The sequence below is a fragment of the Anticarsia gemmatalis genome, chromosome 24, assembly GCF_050436995.1.
Source record: "Anticarsia gemmatalis isolate Benzon Research Colony breed Stoneville strain chromosome 24, ilAntGemm2 primary, whole genome shotgun sequence".
Taxonomy (NCBI): Eukaryota; Metazoa; Arthropoda; class Insecta; order Lepidoptera; family Erebidae; genus Anticarsia; species Anticarsia gemmatalis.
This window is the reverse complement of record NC_134768.1, coordinates 5,742,707-5,766,860: the sequence shown is the minus strand read 5'-3', so window position 1 is coordinate 5,766,860 and position 24,154 is coordinate 5,742,707. Positions and strand designations below refer to the sequence as shown.

Genomic DNA, 24,154 nt, shown 5'->3' with positions numbered 1-24,154 from the left:
GGTATAGTTTTTACCAACTAATTACTTCTATGCTAATATACAACAAAGAAACTTTAATCAAAACAGAAAAACATATTTATTATAATTATAAAAATAAAAATAGATAAAAGTGTTTCTTAGACCATTTTCCCTGTAGTCAAGGATTTCCCCAAAGTGTCCAACCATAAAATTAGCACCAGTACCTATATCTAAACTAGTTTTATGAGACTTAAACAATATTTTTAAGGCCTAAAAGATCTATAGAAGACTTTAAAACCTCAAACAGACCCTGGGTCTGATGCAGAAGATGGTTCTTTTCGTTATGACGAAAAGTCTGTTCACAAAACCGGTGGCCACCTAAATTGTATGTTTTCAAATATATATGTATTTTCAATGTAAGTATAAATATTTAAGTGATATAAAAAGAAGACCTGAATAAAACCAACACTGGCTGCGTTTATTTTACTTACGAATTTTTTGTCTCACTATTTTCTGAAGAAGAATTTTGTAATTGTTATTTTTAACCTAAATTTTCGCTTCAAATCTGCCCGCGTAGAATTTGTTCCTATACTACATAAAAACAAATGAATTTGATTGATTTAACGTTTGATGTAGTTATAGGTATGGTCCAAGATCATGTCCATGGCTTTTCAACAAATTAAATTTGTATTAGCTATTATCAAATATAATAAAATGATAATCCGTCTTTTTGCTTATCTATCGTTATGCACTGAACACGTTTTATGATGTTTCTATTCAAAATGCATTTAAGATAATAAATAACAAAATATCGATTCGACTTTGATTAGAAATACTTAAAAAACTATGTCTTTTTTTAATTTCATCACAAGGTGAATGCCGGGTACCTAATTTCAAAAAATGTTTAACTTAAGTACTAGTTGTGTTCCGAAAATTCGCCTGCAATTTTGACGCAGAATGCTCTCATTTTGCTTATTTCTGATCTTTTATTTATTTAACGCATGAAAAGCTGAATTCTTAATTCTTAAGGAAGTGCCTGTGGACTCCTAAGTATACATCTTCAATAAAGTTTACTCGAAATCGGTTGAGCCGTTTAATAGGTGACCACTGACAGATAGACAAGAATTTAAAAAAAAGCAGTGCTTTGGTATCCTGTAGTGTAAGTGCTGGTAAGTGAACTTTTGTGTTGTCATAAACAGACAATTCAATGATATTTATATGTATTGTATGCATAAAAATCTAAAAAATATAAAACATCTGACTATATTGGTTGAAACGTTTAGTCTCTTAGCAACCATTCAAGCGATATATTCTTAAATATGCTTTTGTCTTTAATTGCGGTATGGATTGTTATATTTACGTGGTGGATCATATTGACCAGGAGAAAATATGTGGAGCCTCCTGTTTGTGCTGGTGGTCTACCTATTATAGGACATATCCTGACTTTACTTGGAACTGGTGTTGGTAAGCAATTCACAGTTATTTTTGAAGCATCTTTAACCACATTTTTAGTGATATTTTAAAGGGGTGGTAGCCTAATGACTAAGTTTCAAGGATCTCCTTCGAAACAAGGGAGGGGTTAGGCTTTAAGTCCATAACTCAGGTCATGTGGGGGTTTCTTTATTTTTCATAGGTAACTTAAACAACACAAAAAACTGTCGTCTGCAAGGTTCCTACAAAAGTGACGAGTGAAGTCATTCGATTCCTTCATGCTTTACCGGTTTCAGATTATTGGGAGCTCATGAAGAAATGTTCCAAACACGCAGCACAATCAAAAGGAGTATCAAGACTAATTTTAGGACCGAGGACTTTTTACTGTAAGTACTTATTTTCATTTACCTTTTTGTAGTTAACAGAAATATCAATTATTTTTTATAAACAGCTGTGGGACTATATAAAACAAAGAAGCTAGACCTACCTAGGTCTATTTAGTTGTAAAACTAAAGTAAATAAATAAAGATTGTTATTAATGATTACCTTGTTTCAGTTATATCAGATCCGGACGACTGCACGACAGTGTTGCAGAAGTGCCTAGACAAAGGCGACGTTTACGATCTGGTGAAGGAATGGTTCGGTGATGGCCTTGTCACCTCTGTCTGTAAGCATACCCAAATTATTCTAACAGTGAATAAAAATATCGTGATGCATGTAAGTTCAACATATTTCTTGAAGGCATGCAAACTCAAAAGAAAAGTACTGGTGGACTTAAGTCCTGACCCCTTACTTGTTCGTACGAAACCGTTGCCTTGCTTGTAGGAGACACTTACCCAGCCCACTCCTGGGCAAGAATATCGTCCCAGACAGGATCGTAACAGGATGTTCCTGTAGATTTATGGGTTTTAAAAGTATCCTATGTTTAATTTTGGATCTGTAACTGTCTCATTAAATAATTTCTCTAAATTTAATTAACCTCAATTGCACGGTATTGGTAACGTGAAAGTCTAGTCGATAATGCTACAAGGTAATTTAAAAGGCAAAAAATATACAACTATTTTATTTTTTTATTCTAAAACAAAAAACTTACATCACGTGCATGTCCATGGGTGTAAGCTAATATAAAAGAAAAGGACAAAAAGGATTCAAAGTGAAGATGCTTGAATAAGTATTCTGAGTTCGTGAGCTGCGAAACAACAAATGTGACTAAGTAACAGGTTTTTAAATACAAACAACGCCGAGATGTGGTAGTGCTTCATACCGAGGTCATATCGCTTAAAACGAAAGTGTTTGCTGTAGTGTTCATATAAATCTATATGCCATCAAAAACATTCTGTAAAAATCTCAAGTCTCGCCGTAAAAAGTTGTGAGATCTATATAATACCAAGTCGATTAATATATTTAGTCTCTACTTAAAGGACCTTCTGTCTTAAGTTATTACGTATGTTATTATCATGCCAATTTTAAAAAAATACCTTTAAAACAAATAGACCGACCTGGCCATCGCATGATTTGATTATTAGTATGTAGGTATCACACTACACAGCACGACAAGAAGTTAATACTCCTAAAATGTTAATAAAGGCGAATTTGTGTTTTCTTGCGATGACCAAGTCGATCTATTTGTTTTAAAGGTATTTTTTTAAAATTGGCATGATAATAACATACGCAATAACTTAAGACAGAAGGTCCTTTAAGTAGAGACTAAATATATTAATCGACTTGGTATTATATAGATCTCACAACTTTTTACGGCGAGACTTGAGATTTTTACAGAATGTTTTTGATGGCATCTCACTTCTTTTTGTAGAGCGAACATAAGTCCAATTTGTATGGAAAGACGTTTTTTTTTCATAATTCAACATATTTTTTTATGCGAAAGTGGTTCAGTTTCATGGGCTAAACACCCTTACTTTACCCCTCCCGTTATGCCTCATATAGTAGGTACCTATTTACACCTATTTATTTTATTTCCTACAGTAATAATAATTCATTAACTGCAAATGTAACCTTGTAATCTTATACATTTATATGGGATTACAAAGTTATTGTTGCAGTTGGTGTATTTAGAAAACTGGACCGAAATTAGAAAATATCTGGGGGCACGGAAGTGCCCCCGCAAGTCGAGCAAAAAAAAAGCGGCACGGCCGTAACATCCTTTTCTCGAAGCAATTCGGGCTATTTTTGACACCCCTATAATTTCGTTGTGGTTAAATTTTTCCCATGATTAAGACACTAAACCCTATTTGTATTCTAAATTTTAAGCTTCTAAGTCTGCTAGAAGTACCTTAGACTTTTGATGATCGGTGAGTCAGTGAGTCAGTGAATCAGTGAGTGACAAAATTCAAAATTTTAACAAGTTGTCATTCTTAAACTACTGGTTCAAATTGACTGAAATTTTAAATATACCGTGTTTATACAATGACTTATTAGTTGCTGAAAATCCAGGCTTCTTGTTTTATCCACAACGAAATTATAGGGGTGTCAAAAATAGCCCGAATTGCTTCGAGAAAAGGATGTTACGGCCGTGCCGCTTTTTTTTTGCTCGACTTGCGGGGGCACTTCCGTGCCCCCAGATTTATAATAAATCTATAGAGAGGTCAATTCTGTTCATTGAATATATTTAAAAAAAACCAATGGGGGGTGTTAGGAAACAGATTTGATGTAATAAAAACCGGCCAAGTGCGTGTCGGACTCGCGCATGTAGGGTTCCGTACCAAAGTACCAAAAAATTACGAAAAAAACACGTTTATAATATAGGAACCCCCATTTGTAGTTACAGCGGCAACGGAAATACATCTTTTTTTTGCTTTGCTTTCTAGCTATCACGGTTTAAGAGATAAAGACAGACAGGCAGCGGAGGCTTAGTAATAAGGTCCAGTTTTACCATTGAGGTACGGAACCCTAAATAATAAAAATAAAAAACAATAAATTTGAAGTATATGGTGACATAACTACTGTGAGAAGTGTGAGACGTAGTCTTAATCTAAACAGTAAGTAAAATATCGTTTTCCTTATATATTATATTATTATGTATAGTTGCATAACAAATATGGATTTTCTTAATATACCAGTTTTTGAGGACCAATCTATGAGGATAAACGTGAGATATAAAAGTGAAGTTTTACCTGCTTGGTAGCATGTACAATCGCAGCTTCCCACGATAAAGATGCTTAAGGTAAATACCAAAATATTAATCAAATTTATTTATTTTTGTTTAAATCTATACTAATATTATAAAGCTGAAGAGTTTGTTTGTTTGTTTGATTGTTTGTTTGTTTGTCTGTTTGTTTGTTTGTTTGTTTGTTTGTTTGTTTGTTTGTTTGAACGCGCTAATCTCAGGAACTACTGGTCCGATTTGAAAAATTATTTCGGTGTTAGATAGCCCATTTATCGAGGAAGGCTTTAGGCTATATACCATCACGCTACGACCAATAGAAGCAGAGTACCATTGAAAAATTATACAAAAACGGGGAAAATTATGTCTCTCTTATGTGACGCAAGCGAAGTTGCGCGGGTCAGCTAGTATTAATATATAACTTGAGGCCTTCATGGCAATTTGCCGTCAATAGTAAGTAAACGACCAAGAGGGTTGAACCAACTTAGAGCGGACTCTCTATGGATGGGTGGCGCATGACGTGTTAAGTCGTGCAACAGTCGTTAAGCCGTGTCAGGACACTTGAATAACTTTGACACTAGGTTGACATTGACCGTATGATAAATGAATAAAGTTAATTATTATATGAATCTAATGATTGTTTCAGTTGTTGATGGTTCTGTGTGCTGTGGGCGTGTTGCTAGCAAGTCCTGCTAATAATAATCTTCGAGGGTTACCGCGTCCAGTTGTCCGTCAGCCTGCTACGCCTGATTCAGAACCACCCTTCTGTTACGGAACATGTGGTTTTCCCACTCCAATTGTACATATTCCTGCTAAGTGAATATGGTAAACCATTCGAGGTCGTGTTTGTCAAACTTCCTTTCCCCCTGCTCCAATTTTGATTAAAATTATTTTGTTTAATATTATAATGCAACGGGTCTTAAACGCGATTGAAAATAAGGTTAGAATAATTCGATCGAAACGTCGGGTGAACAAATTAGGTATTCTAACCTTACATTTTCAATCGCGTTTAAGACCCGTTGCATTATAATATTATGTGTAATAGTCACGAGAGTTTAAAATCGTAATTACTTTGTTTGTTTTAAATAGACAACTCCGGCACTAAGTATTGTTCTTGTATCGCGGGGATTTTTTACAAACATCGGACACAACGGAAACCGAAACAATTATTTGTGGATCGTGCAAATAATAGTTTCGTGTTCCCACACGACCAAACCCACGACCTCCAGACGCAACGGTAGCAGCGTGGCGACTGAAACCACTGCGCCACGAGGCAGAAAAAAATAATCGTCTTACTTGATAATATTTTTTGTTATAGTTTTAAAAAATTCTTTAAACCACCCATTCTTATATTGGAAACAGTCATTTTACTACAATCCTTGCTGTAATTCGTGCTGATTGTATGTATTTCTAGAATAACTAATAAAGATGTACCCCTATTACATTGAACTTATTATTATTAACGGCCAACCACTGAAATACATTTTCATATACCTCTGCCAATGAGTTTGTGTGAATTTGTATCAAATTAGCTTTTTTTTAAGACGTTTTCTCTACTTTGTTGTCTAATAATATCATTTATACAGGATTACTGATATAGTCGACCTAGATCATTTAAAAGCTTTTGTCATTATATCACCTTTTAATACCAATTATGATACGTAACTTCTTACTGTGTATGCAGACAACCAAACTTAAGAGGCATTTGGCTAGACGTGAAAATGAAAAATAGTTTATTTTTTTGGTAACAAATAATTTAAGCTTAATCGTCAAGCTTGTTGGCGAGAGTACGCTCTTAACATAATATTTAAAAAAAAAACCGAATATCTTCCCAACATACATAACAAACTATATAAAAACGAATTATTATAATAAATACTAACCAAGCTTTTTTATTTGTAAAACATGTACTTAGCTGATATTTGTTTCCGGGCCATTAATAACGTCTAGCTAAATCATCTATTTTAGTACAACCGGGCGTAGCGCACCAGACAAAGAGACAAACAAACTGGTTTTATATCCATTTATAGCATTATACATGAATAAAGTTGCGCAAATACTATGGGTTTTTTGGTGTACAGGTTTTGAGAGTGATACAAGTATAAAAGTGAAGGTTTACCTGTTGACATAATATTGCAATCGCAACTCCTCTACGATAAAGATGCTTAAGGTAAAATATAATACTACTAATATAATAAATTATTTTAATTAAAACATTTATGTTAATCGAATTCATATGTTTTTAGTGGTTGGTGATTCTGTGTGCTGTGGGCACTTTGCTTGCGAGTCCTACTGGCTTTAGGATTTTAAGGATCGATACTGACATAAAGCCAGCTGAACATCTTCGTTATAGCAGAGACGTAATATTTGATGCAGTCGATAATCAACCTGGTTTAGCCAGGTACGAATCACCTCCGTGTTATGGTAATTGTGATGCACCTTCGTCAGTATATCACCGGCCTGCTACAGCCGAATATGAACCACCTCCGTGTTATGGCAACTGTGACGTATCTACGTCAGTAGTTCACCGTCCTGTTCATTAAAACCCCGCTACAATAAGTACTCCTGCTTCAATGGTTCATTGACCTGCTTCATCTTAACCTACCCTATCAGTAGCTCGATTCTCTACTACTATCGACTACCGACAACCGGCTTGTGATCGAGAAATTTTGTATGAAAATCTAATCAGCGCCTCTGACGGGCGTCGTAGGAACTATTTTGGCAGGACATTCTAAATGTCAAACTTTCGATACTCGACAGTACCGCCTGTACAGAATCGAGCTACAGAGTCCTTCTAAATAATGTTATCTCTCACATTTTCAAGTTCCTTCCAACCCCGCGTTCTAATGGTCATTGTACTATAACTTTTATTAGTGTTCAATGTGTTTTTGAAATTAATTACACTGACGTTGCCTTTAATTGGAAATTACTTAGACTAAGTAATATAAGAATTGCGATGAAATAAAACTATGTAATTACATTTGTGATTTTATTTAAACCCAGTCCGACGTTATATATTAAACAGGGTTAAAGTGGTTTCAGACCACGCCATAATATTGTGCTATGTCTACATTTTGCCTCTAAATAACACTGCTTGCCGTCATTATTTTTGAAATATTTATATTTTATAACAATTTACGATTCTTAGAATTCAACGAGATGATTACTGTCTCATAAAATAAAATTTATATTTTTATTGATATACTACATATTATTATATGCAGTCTCAATACGTATCATTGTTTTCACTCATAGATTATAATGATTAACACGTAACGTCAAGGCAGCAATGTACTAAATAGTGACCTCAATTTGACGTATACTAGTGGTGGAAGATACCTGGTTGCCTGTTGGCTTTGCCTTCTTTTTATCGGAGATACAACAAACCTTTAATCATACCTATTTAAATCCTGCATTCCAAGGTTTTCTACTAAGTTGCCGTACTATAGTATTTTACGAGCTCGATGCAGCTAGATTCAGGCACAAACAGTTACTTATTATATATCTCTATTTTTTTTATCCCGTTACTGTCCCACTACAGGGCAAGGGTCTCCACCCAAACGAGGGAGGGGTTAGGCCTTGAATCCACCATGCTGGCCAAAGTCCCCAACCCGCTCAAACTATTATGCATATATTCATAAAGTAATCTTATTTTTTATATGTGATTTTTGTAGTGCCATTATGGAAGAAAAATCGTAAACTATTCAACCCAGCCTTCGCCACACGTGTACTGGACAGCTACATGGAAGTATTTAATTGTAAATCAAGAGAACTAGTTCGTAAACTAGCTACTGAAGTGGGCAAAGGAACATTTAATCCATATTGGTATATGAGCAATCATATACTAGAAACTGTTAGTAGTAAGTAATTCATTCTATAGTATAATTAGTAAGGTATACTGTAGCGCGATTCTGTACAGTCGGTACTGTCGAGTATCGAAATTTTGACATTTATAATGTACTGCCAAAATAATTCCTACGACACCCGTCAGAGGCGCTGATCAGATTAACATACAAAATTTCTCGATGACAGCTCGGTTGTCGGTAGTCGACAGTAGCAGTGAATCGAGTTACAATAGCACGATTCTCTACTACTATCGACTACCAACAACCGGCTTGCCATCAAGAAATTTTGTATGAAAATCTGACGGGCGTCGGCGTCGTAGAAATTATTTTGGCAGCACATACACCGATTGTACAGAATCGCGCTACATCAGAGCGATTCTCTACAATTAGTACTGTCGAGTATCGAGTGTTTGGCATTGAAAATTTTCTGTAAAATGATTCTGCGAGGGGCGCAAATCAGATTGTTATGCAACATAATCTCTATCATAAAAGAGGACTACAAATAAAAACTTTCAAACGCAAAATACTAAAATATAAATATTTATGGTTTCAGAAACGACACTGGGTCACCGACCTGATGACATGATCAATACTAATTATGCATACGAAACTGATAATTTATTTGTCTTATTTATTGAAAGAGTGAAGAAAACTTGGCTGCTCATTCCGTTCTTTTACAACAGAAGCAATCTTAAAAAACAACAAGATATAATTATGAACAAAGCTAAGGATCTAAGATATGAGGTAAATATGAACATCAATGCAATTTGAATAGAAATGGATGGATAAAATAATTGGCCCTAACGGCTCTTTTGTAGGGAAACTGTTTTAATTTTTGTACTTGTATTTGAGTTTGTAGTTTATGCATGCAATTCTCATGTAAATTTCTACTCTTTTCAGGTGATTCGCAAAAGAAAACTAGATCTTGAAGGCGACCATGGCATGGAAGGTTATTGTTTTGCACAAAATCTTAAGTAGATATAAGACCTACGATAACATTGACCAATATATTGCAAGTTTATATTGTTTAACATTGTAGTTATGTACAGTCAGCTCCATAAGTCGCTTTACACCTTCATACTTTTAAAACGTCTTCATTACCAAATGTTAATAAATACATGAAAAAAAACAGGTAGAATTATTTGACGTTAATCATTTTAATCACCGTCAGATGTTTTCTTGATGAGATATATTCAACGACTTTTGGAGCTGATTCTACATAGATTATTAGTTTGAAGGTGTAGTTAAATTTTATTGTGCAGTACTATTATGCAAAGTAATTGTAAGTTTTGAAGCAGCATAATATTTTGATCGTATTGAGGCGGATGCTTAATTTTTGAACAATATGGTAACTTCAACATTTTATTTACAGAGAGCACCAAATCGACATTAGATTTCATATTAGGGACGCCTATAAAGAACGAAATCTCTTCAGACGAAGATATAAGGCAGCATTTGGAGACGTTCATCATTGCTGGATATGACACAACGAGTACAACTTTAGTTTATGCTTTGAAGTCCATCGGTACTCGCCCCGATGTCCAAAAACAGATTTATGAAGAGTATGTTTTGAATAATTTATTTTCTAACTAGCCAAACTGCGTTTCCGTGTTAAATATTTTTAGAAAATAAAATAGATATACGTAGCTTACTACAAAATGGGTGGCTTATTCGATAAATCGCATTCGCGTATTGTTAACCCCTCTTTTACAAAGAGAGTTAACCGAAATAAGATAAATGCGCGCGCAGGAACATTATAAGCATATTGACAGATGTTTTAGTGCATTTGCGGTAAGAGCCCTGCCTCTCACTATGACGCCATGGCGGCGTCGCTGTCTACGTATCCAAGCAGACGCCATGGCGTCCTAGTGAGGCAAGGCTCTAATTTCATTTATCGAATAGGCTATCCGGCATTGACCCATAACCCGGAAACTGCCTCTGACTGATTTAATGTTTAATCCTGTGGCCAGGATACAACAGGTATTTGGAGAATCAGACCGAGATGTGGAGAAGGAAGATCTGCCAAAACTATTATATTTAGAAGCTGTGATCAAAGAAACTATCAGACTGTATCCTCCTGTACCAGTTGTCGGAAGAACAGTTCACGACGACATTAAATTGAGTATGAATATATTGTATCACTCGTACACTTATATCTACTTTTAAAAAAGGGGAGGTAGGTAAAAACGTACGCCTATTAATTAATAGGCGTACGTTTTTGTCTGTCACCAGCATCTTATTTTAATAACAATAATCAGCTTCTTAGCAAAATTTTGTTTCATACCAAATCATCTGTATTGTTTCTTATTTATATCATCACACCTGTTCTACTCAAAGGTATGAAATACACGAGTTTTATAAGCCTATCATCACCGTATACCAAATCTTGTGAGGCGCCCATAGCCAGTAGTGCTCACCGGTTGGTAAACAACCTGTGGGTTAAGTAACTCTTGGCACGGTCATTCCATAGTTTGGTGTCAGCATAGTGGTATTTGAGCTGGGCGTCTCCGTGCTTCGGAGGGCACGTAAAAAGTCGGTCCCGGTTGTTGTCTATTAAGATAACAGTCGTTAAGCCGTGTCAAGGGATTGTCGGGCGGCTTGACAAACTGACACTAGGTTGACCTCTAACCATACGACAACAGCAACAAACTAATGCTTGTTGTAATACAAGACCACTGATAAACATACTAATATACTTAAATTTACAATCAAAATAGATACTCCTGCTAATATACAATTATATTTATTACAGAAAACTACACATTACGAAAGGGAAGTTCCATCGTTGGCTCAATATATGGTGTTAACCGTCACCCACTATGGGGTGAAGATGCAGATGAATTTAATCCAGACCGGTGGCTCAACTGCAAGCGCCCCCCAGCGGGACTTTTCGCAGGTTTTAGTTTAGGAAGAAGAAATTGTGTTGGTAATAAGCATTTATATTTTTTCAAAACACTTCCTTATTTAAACTTATCCAGTATTGGTCGGCAAGCACGATTCTGGAAGAATTAGACTTTGTATATTTCATAGATATTAATTTGTTCTGTGTTGGATGTGCATTTGCATTGAAGTTAAGTTATTTTTTTACTTTATAAAGACACTCCCTGCAATAGATTTATCCATACTGGATAAGTTAGTCGCCAAGCACGATACAAGACAATTAAACTTATAAATATGTTTCATAGATATTTGCATTATTTGGCATTCAAATAGATGCCTTCAAACGCAATACTGAAATATTTTCAATTATATTTTTTTACTTACAGAATGAAGAGATTTTCAGTCTCATTAGTTTTTTGTGAGTTAAGATCTATGTGGGATAGGATTGAGTTCACCACGCTGCCGATGAAAAAGACGTTTTCTTGCGATGTTTTACTTATATTATTTTATTTTTCAGGAGAAATATACGCATTTAGATCATTGAAGACGACTTTAGTACATATATTTCGAAGATATCGTATCTCCGCTGAAAAAAGTATTGAAATATTAAAATTTACCGTGTTCCTAAAACCCGTATCCGGTTTTGATATTTCAATAGAAACACGATGCTAATCTACTTTATTCCACCTTGGTATTGTGTATTAACTTATTTGTCCACACAGAAGATACTAATTTGCTAAAGATGCAGATAATATTTAAATAAAATAAAATAAAAAATAAACTCATCGTAGAATATTTAGTTGGCAATCAGTCGACAGTGTTTACAATAATGATGATAATTTGATCGTCGCGTCGATCAAAGTTAGGCTGTGGCATCCAATGAATATAGAACGATAGGATTTCGCTGACGTGTACGTCGGCCAAAAATCCTAATGAACATAATATTATATTAATTGCATCATTAAAATCCAATTTTTAAGGCACTTGGTAAACGTAAACTTGTCTTTAAAAAGTAAAATATTATGAATTCACCGTCTTTTATTTTTATGAGGTATTTATTTTGTGTATTAAAAATGTTAAATGCTTCTTTGTATTAGTCCAAAATAAATGCATGGCTGAATCGTAGAAAATGTTTCTACAATATTTAGACAAGACTATTGAAAAGCTTTTACGTTTAATAAACTTTGTTTAAGTTCACCTCTGAAATACGTAAATATCGTCCAATTTCTAACTTTACAACCGCCGACAAATAATTCGTACATATTTATTTGAATTTCAGAAATTCAAAATTTCAAGAAGAAAGATTGTTAACCTCTAAATTTCAGAATTGAAGAGGTTAAAAATATTTTACGGCTAACCAAATACTTTGGTACTTAAAATGAATAAATTCTTAGGAAAATTTTGTTGGTGTCTGACCTCTAGAATAAAATTTAGCAAAGTTTATTTAATAACAATTTATAGTTTTTTTGCGTAAAAAATAAGTTTTTTTATTAAGCTGTTAAATTAATAAAAAGTTTTAAATACTTTTGACGACTAATATCATTAAAAATCCAGTCCTATTTCAATTGGATTTTTGGCAGATAGTAAATAATCTATACTCAGATCATTACGAAGGTACCAGCTACCTGAGACTAGACTCTCTCTAGCTCACACTTGCACAATATGACATATGCACTATGATTATTTTAATTATGACGTAGTTCGCATGCTTGTAATGGTCCGACTATAGATGACATTATAATAATAATAATATTCATTTATTCGAGTAACCTTTAGACTCACAATTGTTCCTAATACCTATAACCTATAAATTTGTATTTATAATAATAACTAGCTGACCCGGCAGACTTCGTACTGCCTCATCGATCTTAATAAATAAATAAATAAATCTTTTGTATAAAATGATTTTAAAACAAACAAATCGAATCTGTATTTAATTAAAATGCATCTATCGAATAAAGCATGAAGTTGTATTATTATTTTCGATACATCATGTTGCTTACTTAGAAAACAGAGTTTTCCTGAAATACTGGCTATTTATAAGGTTTAAATTTGATATTCACAGACACACACTGTTAAAATACAGTCTGTTTATTAATTTAAAGCTTTCTCATAAACTATATTTTTTGTTTTATTTTGTGGTGCGTAAATAAGAAGACGGTTTTCCGACGCGCGAACACGCGACGTATAATTGTCCATGCGCGAAACAGGGAAACTCCAAGTTGATTCCACAAACTTCTAATGACTGTCCTTGCGATTTATTTATGGTCATCGCAAAGGCCAGACGTACTGGAAATTGTAAGCGTTTAAATCGAATGGTAAGTCCGTTGGAATCATCGGTATCCGCGGGATCAAGACATCCTCTCTTTTGTATTTTCCTTTTATGATTGTCGCCTCAATGACGTTATTCATCAGTCTTTTCACAGCCAGTCTTGTTCCATTGCATAGTCGAGGTTGATTAATGTTACACAGCATGATGACAACTGATCCTACTTTTAACTGCAAATTGTGAGGTGGTAATCCAGGCAATTCCAGTGAATTTAAGAACTCAGTGGGATAGTTGATTACGTCATCCTGATTCATTACGGTGTCGACTGATTTGAAGGAAACCAACTGTCCCGGAAGAAATTTTTGAATGGTCGCATTAAGATCCTCGACATATTTTTCACCCAGCCAATTATGGTTATTGAACTTTTGCGCTATATCTGGGAAAACTCGCTGAATAAGCTCCACTTTTGAGTCCGTGATGTGACACAAATCTGTAGGTAATTTGATGAATCCGGTCGAGGTGTTCACTGCAACTTTATTATTTCCAATGTCTGACAACTGCTTCGCAAACACATTTGCAGTTTCATCTTGTTGCAAAAATACTCGCATGTTAGTTGTTAAGTGGAGTGTCTTTACGTACTGCCGCAAATTTGATGATTTTAGGCATACATTTAGTTCATCAACAACAGTTGATCGGGAAATAACTGGAAGAGTCTGACGAAAATCACCTGACAACAGAATCATGGCCCCACCGAAAATATTTTGGTTGTCACGAAGATCTTTCAACGTTCTGTCCAGTGCCTCTAGTGACCTCTTATGGGCCATTGTGCATTCATCCCAAACAATCAATTTGCATACCTGTAGGATCTTGGCCATTGCGCTATTTTTGGCGATATTGCAAATTGGTGTTTCGGTTATTTGCATGTTTAGTGGTAATTTCAAGGCAGAATGTGCAGTTCGCCCGCTTTCTAGCAGAGTTGCAGCTATTCCAGTCGAAGCCAACGTTAGAGCAACATCATTTCGCGATCTGATCCTCGCCAAAAGCAATGAAATTAAAACCGTTTTTCCGGTTCCTCCGGGAGCATCAAGAAAATAAATTCCACCAGATCCACTGCTCACAGCTTCTATCAAAGTGTCGGACGCAATTCTTTGTTGTTGATTAAATTGTGGAACATTTGTACGAACTGTTTCGGCCAATGCTTCAATGTCGTACTGATGTTCTCTTTGCAACTCGTGGTTTAATGCATCGTGCATATGACGATTGGGTGCTGTCATTCCCAAACACGACAATACTTTATTTGCCATCAATAAACACATATCTTCTATCATGATCAATGTGTCATTGTAAATTTCTTCATTCATTTGTATTGTAGGATTCAAAATTTGACGGCGCACACGATGCAAAACATCCTCAGACATGTTATCTCTATACTTAACCCACAAATCTTTTGGATTCGAGGGGAAACATGTCGATATGATAATCGCAAACAATGTACGATTTTGATGCGGTGACGAAGATATTACGGAATCCTTGAGCGTATCATCCTAGTGCGAATCGTTCTCAAGTAAATGTAATAGTTGACATGCCTCACGGTAAGTCGCACACAGCTGTCCATCAACTGTTCTCAGTTGTTTAAACGATGTCGGACCACGAACATTCACCAACAACAACCGCAAATAATAACATTCATCGTTATTTGGATGTACTGTGTAGATGCGACCCAGAGCATCTGAATCAATTACATTTGGATGACCTTCAACTGGTGTTCCTTGTTTTTGACGCTGAAACGATTTTGATGATGCGTTCCATGTGTAATAGCGTGGCATGTCAGCAAAGTGCGAGCAAAATCATCAGTTGGACAGACTGTGAAGAAACTTGTTAATGTTGTCGGCGGTGGATGTGCCGCTCTGCCTGCCGCGTTAGATTCATTAAAATAAACTCGTTGACCATTTTCTAAATGGACTGCCAAATGGACTACTGTTGTGTGTCTTTCATGGATCGCAAATGAAAAGATTAGCCAAATTGCTTCATTGCTATTTACATAGCGACCCATCTGGTACTGTGATATTTCATCATTTGCATTGTTGACACCGAAGACAGCCATATCACTACCTTTACTAACATATTTACATATGTACTTTATCGACTTCAATTTTAAGTTCTCGCGCACGTAGCCACAGAGATAGATATAATATCGTAATAATACTTTTTTCCGTGCTCTGAAATGCGACAGGATGGATTGACATATTAGTTGGTTGTCAAATCTAATGTCAAATATTATGATTGCGTTCAGAAATTTATAATTTAATTTATGACAAACTTAAGATTTATCTTTCGATTTCTATATAGTCTAATTAAAAAATAACTGGACAGATTAACAACTGAAGTTAGCTAAAACTGAGTTTCTCAAAGCCGACCACTATTTATGTACTATGTATTTTGAGACTATGCAATTTTGTCGCGTTCGCTTTCACTTTTGTTGAGTTTCAGAACGCGATATTATATTCTCCAACGCGCACGCGAATTTGAACTTTATGCAGCAGTAATAAATTACAAATTGACTCTCCATTTTATTTATAAAACGTTTGTATGGGAAAAATTATACAAATTTGATATTATTTTTTTATTATTTTTATTTATTATTTGTAGGATAAAAAGTATCCTATGTCCATCTCCTGGCTCTAAGCTACCTCCTTACCAATTTTCAGCCAAATCTGTTCTGCCGTTCTTGAGTTATAAGTGGTGTAACTAACACGACTTTCTTTTATATATATAGATAATATTATATTATTATTATTATAAATACAAATTTCAAATTTCAAATACTTAGACAATAAAGTACAATAATCACCGCCTCGCCATCCCATGGGAGATGGCACAGCAGTGACCCAGCAGCAACTGCATTATACTTTTTACTTCGGGAAATCGACTACTAAGATGTAGATAATGTTTAAGGTAAAACTTATATACATTTTAAAGACAATTGCTTACAGACTTTAACTTACAGTCCAAAATAAAATATGTCTTCAGCAAATATACAGGGTGTTAATTCTGCGAACTTAAATCCCGGATTCGGACGGGGTTGGAGAAATCTCTAGGGTTGCGAGTTTTTGCAAACAATATTAGTTCGAGGATTTAAGTTCGCAGCATTAACACCCTGTATATTGTTACGCCTTTTATCAAATTTTAATCCAGAGTTAATTTTTGCATATTTATTAAACTATTTCAAATATATGAAACAGTTACTCTAGATCTTAAATTGTTTAAAATTTCCTCGTGTTCAATAGTAGATTTTTTACAATAATAATAATATTCTGTCAGCACAAATATTAATTATTAGTCTTTGATTTTTGTCGACTAAATAAAACACGAGACCGTTCTAACACACACACAAACATCTCTCGCCTTTCTCCCATAAAGGTAGGCAGATACCAAAGAACGTCTCTTGCAACGATACTTAAAAACATCCCTCGCTTCTTGTTTAAAGAAAATAATTAGCTCGATAAAATAATTGTTCAAAAAGTGCACACCCTTGCGAGTAATCGAAATCCAACTCGGCGACGTCTCGATGGAAAGTTTTTCTTTTCAAAGAAGATAAGTTAAATTGATATTTCAGAGAAGTTAAAGCGATTTATAAACACCCCTCCGTGTTGTTTCTTGATGCAATTTGTATACGTCATCGTTTTAGTGTATAATTTGTTAGAATATTTTTTATCATCGGCTGCAAACATACAATAAAGTGACACTTAATTCTCATTGGAATGAAGAGTCGCCAAGTGCTACGATCCCTTCAAACTACTTTTTTTTTCAATTTGTAAGTGACAAAACACCAATTTACCCGCAAACATATATCAGTTACAAGTACTTCAAAGTGTAACGTAACCCGTTTCATTGTAATATTATGTGTACAGGTCACGAGAGTTTAAAATCGTTTACTAAGCATCTGATCTTTTTGAAGAATATTACCTATAGAAACATTTCTTAAATGTTGTTGTTTGTCGTATGGTTAGTGGTCAACCTAGAGTCAAAGTTGTTCAAGCCGCCCGAGAGGCCTTTGACGTGGCTTAACGACTGTTATCTTAGTAGACAACAACCGGGACCGACTTTTAACGTGCCCTCAGAAGCACGGAGACGCCCATTTCTTAAATAAAAAGAACAGTTCTTAGTATTAAAAACTTTTATCGTCATGTTCATTGTAATATAGTCGCGCAATTAAAAGCCATATTTCGTTTGTGGTTATGATAAACACTAGCTGACCCGCGCAACTTCGCTTGCATTACATAAGAGAGAATGAGTCATGATTTTCCCCGTTTTTGTAACATTTTTTACTGGTACTCTGTTCCTATTGGTCGTAGCGTGATGATATATAGCCTATAACCTTCCTCGATAAATGGGCTATCGAACACTGAATTTTTCAAATCGGACCAGTAGTTCCTGAGATTAGCGCGTTCACACAAACAAACAAACAAACAAACTCTTCAGCTTTTTAATATTAAGTATAGATTGTTCTTTTAACCCAAAGCACCATAAATAAAAAACTAACAATCGCAATTCTAAAGATCTTTTGCAACTAAAGGGTAACTAACGATCATCCCTATAAAACTACCTCCTAGAACAACCCAACTTTTTTAATCTATCCTGTTATATCGTCAACCAATCTATTTTGCCACCAACAAATCTCTTATTATGACAGCCATAAGGTTGATAATTGCGTGGTTGAAATATAAGTGTAAGTTGGTAATCAAAGTTCGGAACTTTTCGGATTTAGCAGGCGTAATTCTCAGGATGTCAGAGAAGGCAGAGTAAAGTTGCGGCTAAGCTAAATCAATGATAACTCTATTTATATACTTATTGTTGTTTTGATAGATTTTGATGGAGTTAGTTACTAAATTGTAGCAGTAAAACTTGTCACACCTATGATTTTCAAATGCAGTGGTTTGTTATATTTATATACAGACATAAAGGCATTATATGCCCAATTCTGCCCATAAAACAGGAGCCTAGATCATTGATCACGACCTTAGATATGACGTACCACCCTAACAAATTATGCTCCCATCCTACTCGATTTAGCCGTTCTAGGTGAAAAAAAGCACACTTTAAGATTTACACTAAATTAACACTTAATTTTTTGCCAACACTAATACACGAGTACAAAATTGTATTCCGTTATTACGTTTACTTCCACACAAATATACTGTTCATCAGAAAATCCATACCCAATGCTTACCACGTATATTTACTCAAGTCTAATTCACGATCCCGATCCATTCATCCTCCATTACATAATCAGATTCACCCGTGCCTTAGAATTTCCATATTCTAAAGATTTCCGTGAGAAACGTGTGATAATCCCTCATCGGATGGAAGGCGATGAGATCGAGGCCCGAGACAGACACATCCTAAAAGTCTCACTTCGGAAACGACGATAATAACGAATAATGTCATTCGACATAATTTCCGACACGGCTTAAAATATGGCAGTGTTGTACACCGACCTTTTGATATATTTTTTCGTAGCATTTTTGTAGTCCGTTGTTAGTTTTTACGTGTGTGAAGACTGTTCCAATAAATTGTGTGTGTAGTGTTATTCATCGTGTTAAAAAACGTCGAATTATATCAAAATGTTTGGTGTTACTGTCATACAATTTAAGAATAATCCAGCATAATATTATAAACAATTGCGATTATGAACTTTTAGATTTTTTTTTACGCCTACCAATCGAGCGTTTGATATTTGATTCGCCTTGTTAGAAAATAATTGCTTTGAAGTGCACTCAAGGCGCTGATACATGTTGCATGTATTAAAATTATAACAAAATGTTTATCTATAAGTTACGCGTCGGTGTAACACACATCCTTAATCTCGATGCTCCCGTTTCAACGCAATGAAATTAGCAAATCCAATAAATCACGAACGAACGCCCGCTACGCTCGGTGTAAGTGTGACTTCGGCTTAATGCGACTAATTATGGCATTTTGTGCGTTTCGCCATTCAACAGGCGTATGTATTGAATTAAGATTTTTGTGTAAAATGTAGAAGAATGTACGAAGGAAAGATGCCACTGATAGAAATGATTGGAAATACATAGAAATGACGTAGAAAGTAACGAATAAAAATGTCTTAATAGTACTTACGTTAGTTGGATGTTAGTTAAAAATTTTAAACGTATACCTACTTAATTTTACGTTTTTGGCTACAAGAAAATAAAAACTGACTTAGTTATAAGCATCAAAGTTATAGAAGGGAATGGAGAGTTCTAAACACGCTGTACTCGGGTCCAAATAAACATACCACGATGTAACGTCATGTCACTTTCGATTAAGAAACAAAAAGTGAGTATTTTTTCGAAGATGTAGGAAAAAGACACAGATATCTAAGCAAAGATTGTACCTACATATTGTAAAGACCCTAAAGTTAAGTTGAATTTAAAACAAATAAGCCTATAGAAACAATTAGCTAAGCAATCCATCAACATAATTATTCGTTCCCAATATCGGTAGTACAGTCAATCACATCTAGTAATAAGCGGCCGGCGGCTAATGTAACAGTAATAAATGATCTCTATCACAGATTAGGTGAACCCGAAATCTGTTCCAGAGTAATTACATTACTCGGGTTCCGTGAAGAAATAGGGAACTAATCGCAGATGGCGCCAGCGAAATACAAGGTAAAAATAATTCGTCCGGCCGTGGTATGTTTTCTTTTAATGAAAGTCCAGCTTATATTTGCAATAACTTCTACACAGTGTTTTATAGAAAATAGTAGAGTATTTCCTCGTTCTAGAGACAATCTGTCTTTCTACCGAATTGTATACAAAACGATTCAGCCGTTTTACATAAAAAAAGAAAAATCAAACTCAATTTCACGTTCATGCTATTAGTACATAGTAGTAAATAAAAAACTGAAATAAATAGTTAGAAACAGAAAAAAAACGTAAATCGGTTGAAGATTGACAATCCTAATTACATATAACATTACTAATATAGTTAAATATTCACAGACAGCTCAGTAGCGCCTCTATCGAGAAAAATCAAAACTAAAATCCTTATTGGGCCGCCGCCCGGCAAGCCCAAAGAAAATGAATGAATCAGCTACTTATTACTACGTATATTTCGTGATTTTGGAAGGTAAGGTACGAAATTAGGGGCATAATTTTTTGACGGGCGCCAAGGGCGACAAATTATGTTATCAGATGAAATCGTTATATTAAGCTCTTTAGTTATTTCAGTTGAGATGTCACGGTTATTGCGCAGTCATTGATAATAACTTGTTATTTTATGAGATAGGAATTGTAATTGACGTGAAAATTGTAATTACATGTTGAAAGTTTTTCCGTACTAACTGAATACATAAATATAATACTGCGGGCTTATCACGTATCTCAGTTGACAGCTAGTATACGTCAAATCTATGGTCACTATTCAGTGCATTGCTGCTTTGACGTAACGTATTAATCACTATAATCTAAGGGAGAAAACAATAGCATAGTGGCTTTCAAATGGCTGTCAACTGAGATACGTGATAGCCCCCCTGGTTGTTGTTTCTTTTTCTACCAAGTGAAAATGATTGAACCGATTTGGACGAAAAGCAGTCGTTAAATTATGCCCTAGAAATAACTGATATCTTACCGAATACTGCAGATAAAGCTGCAGGCATTAGGTTACACAAAAACGAAAACACAGGTATTTTTTCGCTGTTTTCTAGATACTTGAAATTCGATTCGATATATTTATTACATATTTAATATAACATTCGATTCGAAAACGCAAACTAAAGGTCTATTTTTACACAAAAACATAGAAAGTTTTGATGAAAAACTATTCTAAGTCGTGTTGACAAACGACGTTGGAACTAAAGTCTTAAATCACGTGTAAAACATCTAAGAGCGGTGTCAGGTGTTTTTGATTAAAGACTTCTGTTGCCTCTTAAACTATCCAAGTGAACCCACATTTCTTAACTACTAGTTCACACACGCGGTTTTACTCATGCATTATAAATTATAGTCTTTTTTTGTTCAGTATGATATTTTGTAATTTAAACTTTTTTTTAGAAATTATGTAAGACTCCATAGCCTTTATAGTGAATGAAAAATTACAACAAATCTGTTATATCAAACTTTTGCGTTATATACCTACATAAATATAGCTTTTGATGTTTAAGATTTTTTATCTAAGCAGGCACTTCATCAGTTCATAGTTTGTATTAATAATAAAGTGAGTATATTGGTTCCAAAAATCTTTCTACGAGGACAGAGTCGCATGCAAAAACTGGTCACAAATAAAGTTCTCGAAGTCTTTCAATTACACTTAAGACCAGATACGGAAAAATACTAAAAATAATCTTATTTCGGAACCTAAGCCATGAAAACGCTGACTGTGTCCTTACGGAGAGGGAAGAATTTCCTTATTCAACCTCTTTACGAGATGAAAAGGGTTAAAATATGGGGTTGAACATGATATTTCACTGTTTATGCAGAAACTTAGAGGGGTGTTTTGTTAGTGATGACATTTGTACGGTAAAGAAAATGCAGAAAAGAGTCATTTATGTTGCATAGATTTTACAGATTTGGTTTTTTAATACTCTTCATTATAAATTGTTAAGGTTTTCAGTAGGTATCAATTATTTAAGTTTAATGTCTACATTATTTTTTATTTTAAAAAAATGTACATCTGATCACGTTAACTCGCTAACGCATCTATAGCCTAAAGGTGATGTATTTGCTTAGACTGTTAAAACTTTGCTTATAGTACACCTAACTGAATCTTTGAAAAAAACGGAACCGGGCCTGCAATTACCTGTATTTTTATGATCATAATATCGCTCTTATGCGTCTTATGTATCATTGAAAGCTACTTTTGCCGCAACGGCAGCAGTTTAAGCTTACTCCAGTCTTGTCACAAATGTCTTCTTCAGCTGTGAAATATCAACATATTGGAGACTTCTATCTATCGATAAGTGAATCCCGTAGGTACCTCTACACTCTTTGTACTGCATAAAAAAATCTGGGTCAAATAAATCGGGAACAAAATTGTTCTTACAAGTTACACTATGTTTGTGCGGACTATTTATGGGTCTATAAATTATTTAGTTCTGTCCGGTATTTCTTACTTGAAATATTGAAGGGAAAATAAATTGATGTTTGGTTTCCTTTACTATTTGTGTAAATGGTTATGGGGTTTATTCGTATTTCATATTCACGATATCGTGATACTGATATATGAAAATGTATGAACCAAAAGATGTGCCTTTGTCCAGCTGATGTCGCAGTAGTAGTATACTGATACTGCATACTGTATGTAGAGATCTAGAAATAATATAATTTTGGAATCTACCCACGTACTCTCATGGTATTATTGATGTATTATCTCCATGGCTCACCACAAGGTCCAGAGTTCCATTTTTAAGTCCAGAAAAAATTATAAGTAATAAGTTATGTACTCAATGAACTGCAATAAGATACTGACGAAGCAAGTGTTGTCTTAAAGTTGGCTTTAGCTTTTTTTATCACTTCTACAAAGAATAAAAAGACTTGTAAATAAGTCTACTTATTATCGAGTTCACATAGCAACACATTAAACAATTCATTTTCTATAAAGATTAGTTATAAAAGTCATCTTGTACTGAACAAGAAGCACTTAGAAGTGAAACCAAGTGCGAGATTGGTTCGTGCAGTGGTCGTGAACTTCGGCTGGCTGACTGCGGTCGAGACGAAAACTTTCCAACATCAATATTCTAGTATTGCTATTTGTCATGTATATGATAGAAGATTTATTCCTTTGGATTATACCTCTACAGTGGTTGAATTTTTTGTTAAATTCGTGCGTTTTATTTTAGACAGCTCGTTTTTGTATGGAATTTCTTTTGCTTTTGGGAACCTTATTAATTTCACGTCGCCAGTAATAAAAAAAGAATAACGACCCTTTCTAACGCTTAAAGGACGCTTACTCACAGTAGTTGGACTACAGATCACAACTTTTGTTCTGAAGAAAAACCACGATTCTCTACGGTCAGGAAATTCATAGAAGCTATTCAAAGTTTCATGGTCATACCTCTGTATACCTCTGTAGTTAAAAATAAATGATAGTTCTAATACAAACTATAAATAACATAGAACTCTTAAAGTCGCACAACATTTTAAACACAACTGGAAGAGTTTTCAAGATAGAAGGGTTTTGTGCGTCTTATACATATATTTATAAAAAAAAACCTATTAGACATAATACGTTCAAAACATACTATTATCCCGAAAACACAAAAGAAAAAATCCTTTTGTACATCCAAATCACATAATATAACTACTATTCAGTATAATAAGAAGCCGAATAAAAATAATAGGCACGAATATGGCTCTACTTGAGCGAAAAAAGACGTACGAAATATCCAGAGTATTGTGGGGAAAAAATCGAGGGAACCTTTATACGACCGACTAATCCTATTGAAAGAGTCATTGGGTAATAGTAATTTGGTTCATAGCTACATGTAATTTATCAGGCTAACGAGCTTGTAACGTAACCGCCTTTGTGTGGACAATAAGAGAGAAGTTCGCGTTATTGGTAATGCATTTTGAGGGCAATAATTTATAGGTCTTGTAGGATTCATTGTGCGGAAGTAATTGGAAGTCTTGAGAGATTGTTCAAGATAAGAAG

The 24,154-nt window shown here is 34.6% G+C and overlaps 1 protein-coding gene and 1 long non-coding RNA gene across 2 annotated transcripts; both read left to right on the top strand.

Moving 5' to 3' along the window:
* The first annotated feature begins 1,277 nt into the window (after positions 1 to 1,277).
* LOC142983397 (cytochrome P450 4V2-like) lies at positions 1,278 to 20,594 on the top strand. Its single transcript, XM_076130233.1, has 10 exons — positions 1,278 to 1,422; positions 1,686 to 1,775; positions 1,946 to 2,056; positions 8,185 to 8,370; positions 8,909 to 9,099; positions 9,256 to 9,304; positions 9,728 to 9,917; positions 10,326 to 10,477; positions 11,108 to 11,281; positions 20,509 to 20,594. Exons 1-10 carry the CDS (start codon positions 1,278 to 1,280, stop codon positions 20,592 to 20,594), a joined length of 1,374 nt encoding a protein of 457 aa, XP_075986348.1.
* Positions 6,304 to 7,490, top strand: LOC142983495 (uncharacterized). Its single transcript, XR_012960093.1, has 2 exons — positions 6,304 to 6,680; positions 6,757 to 7,490. It is a non-coding gene; the product is annotated as an uncharacterized LOC142983495 (long non-coding RNA).
* Positions 20,595 to 24,154: the final 3,560 nt, after the last annotated feature.

What these genes read in the sequence shown, in the direction of transcription:
- LOC142983397 (XM_076130233.1), top strand. Translation starts at nt 1,278, where the DNA reads ATGCTTTTGTCTTTAATTGCGGTATGGATTGTTATATTTACGTGGTGG. An exon ending in AGGACCGAGGACTTTTTACT is followed by an intron (nt 1,776 to 1,945) that starts GTAAGTACTTAT and finishes ACCTTGTTTCAG; the next exon opens with TTATATCAGATCCGGACGAC. An exon ending in AGGCGACCATGGCATGGAAG is followed by an intron (nt 9,305 to 9,727) that starts GTTATTGTTTTG and finishes TTTTATTTACAG; the next exon opens with AGAGCACCAAATCGACATTA.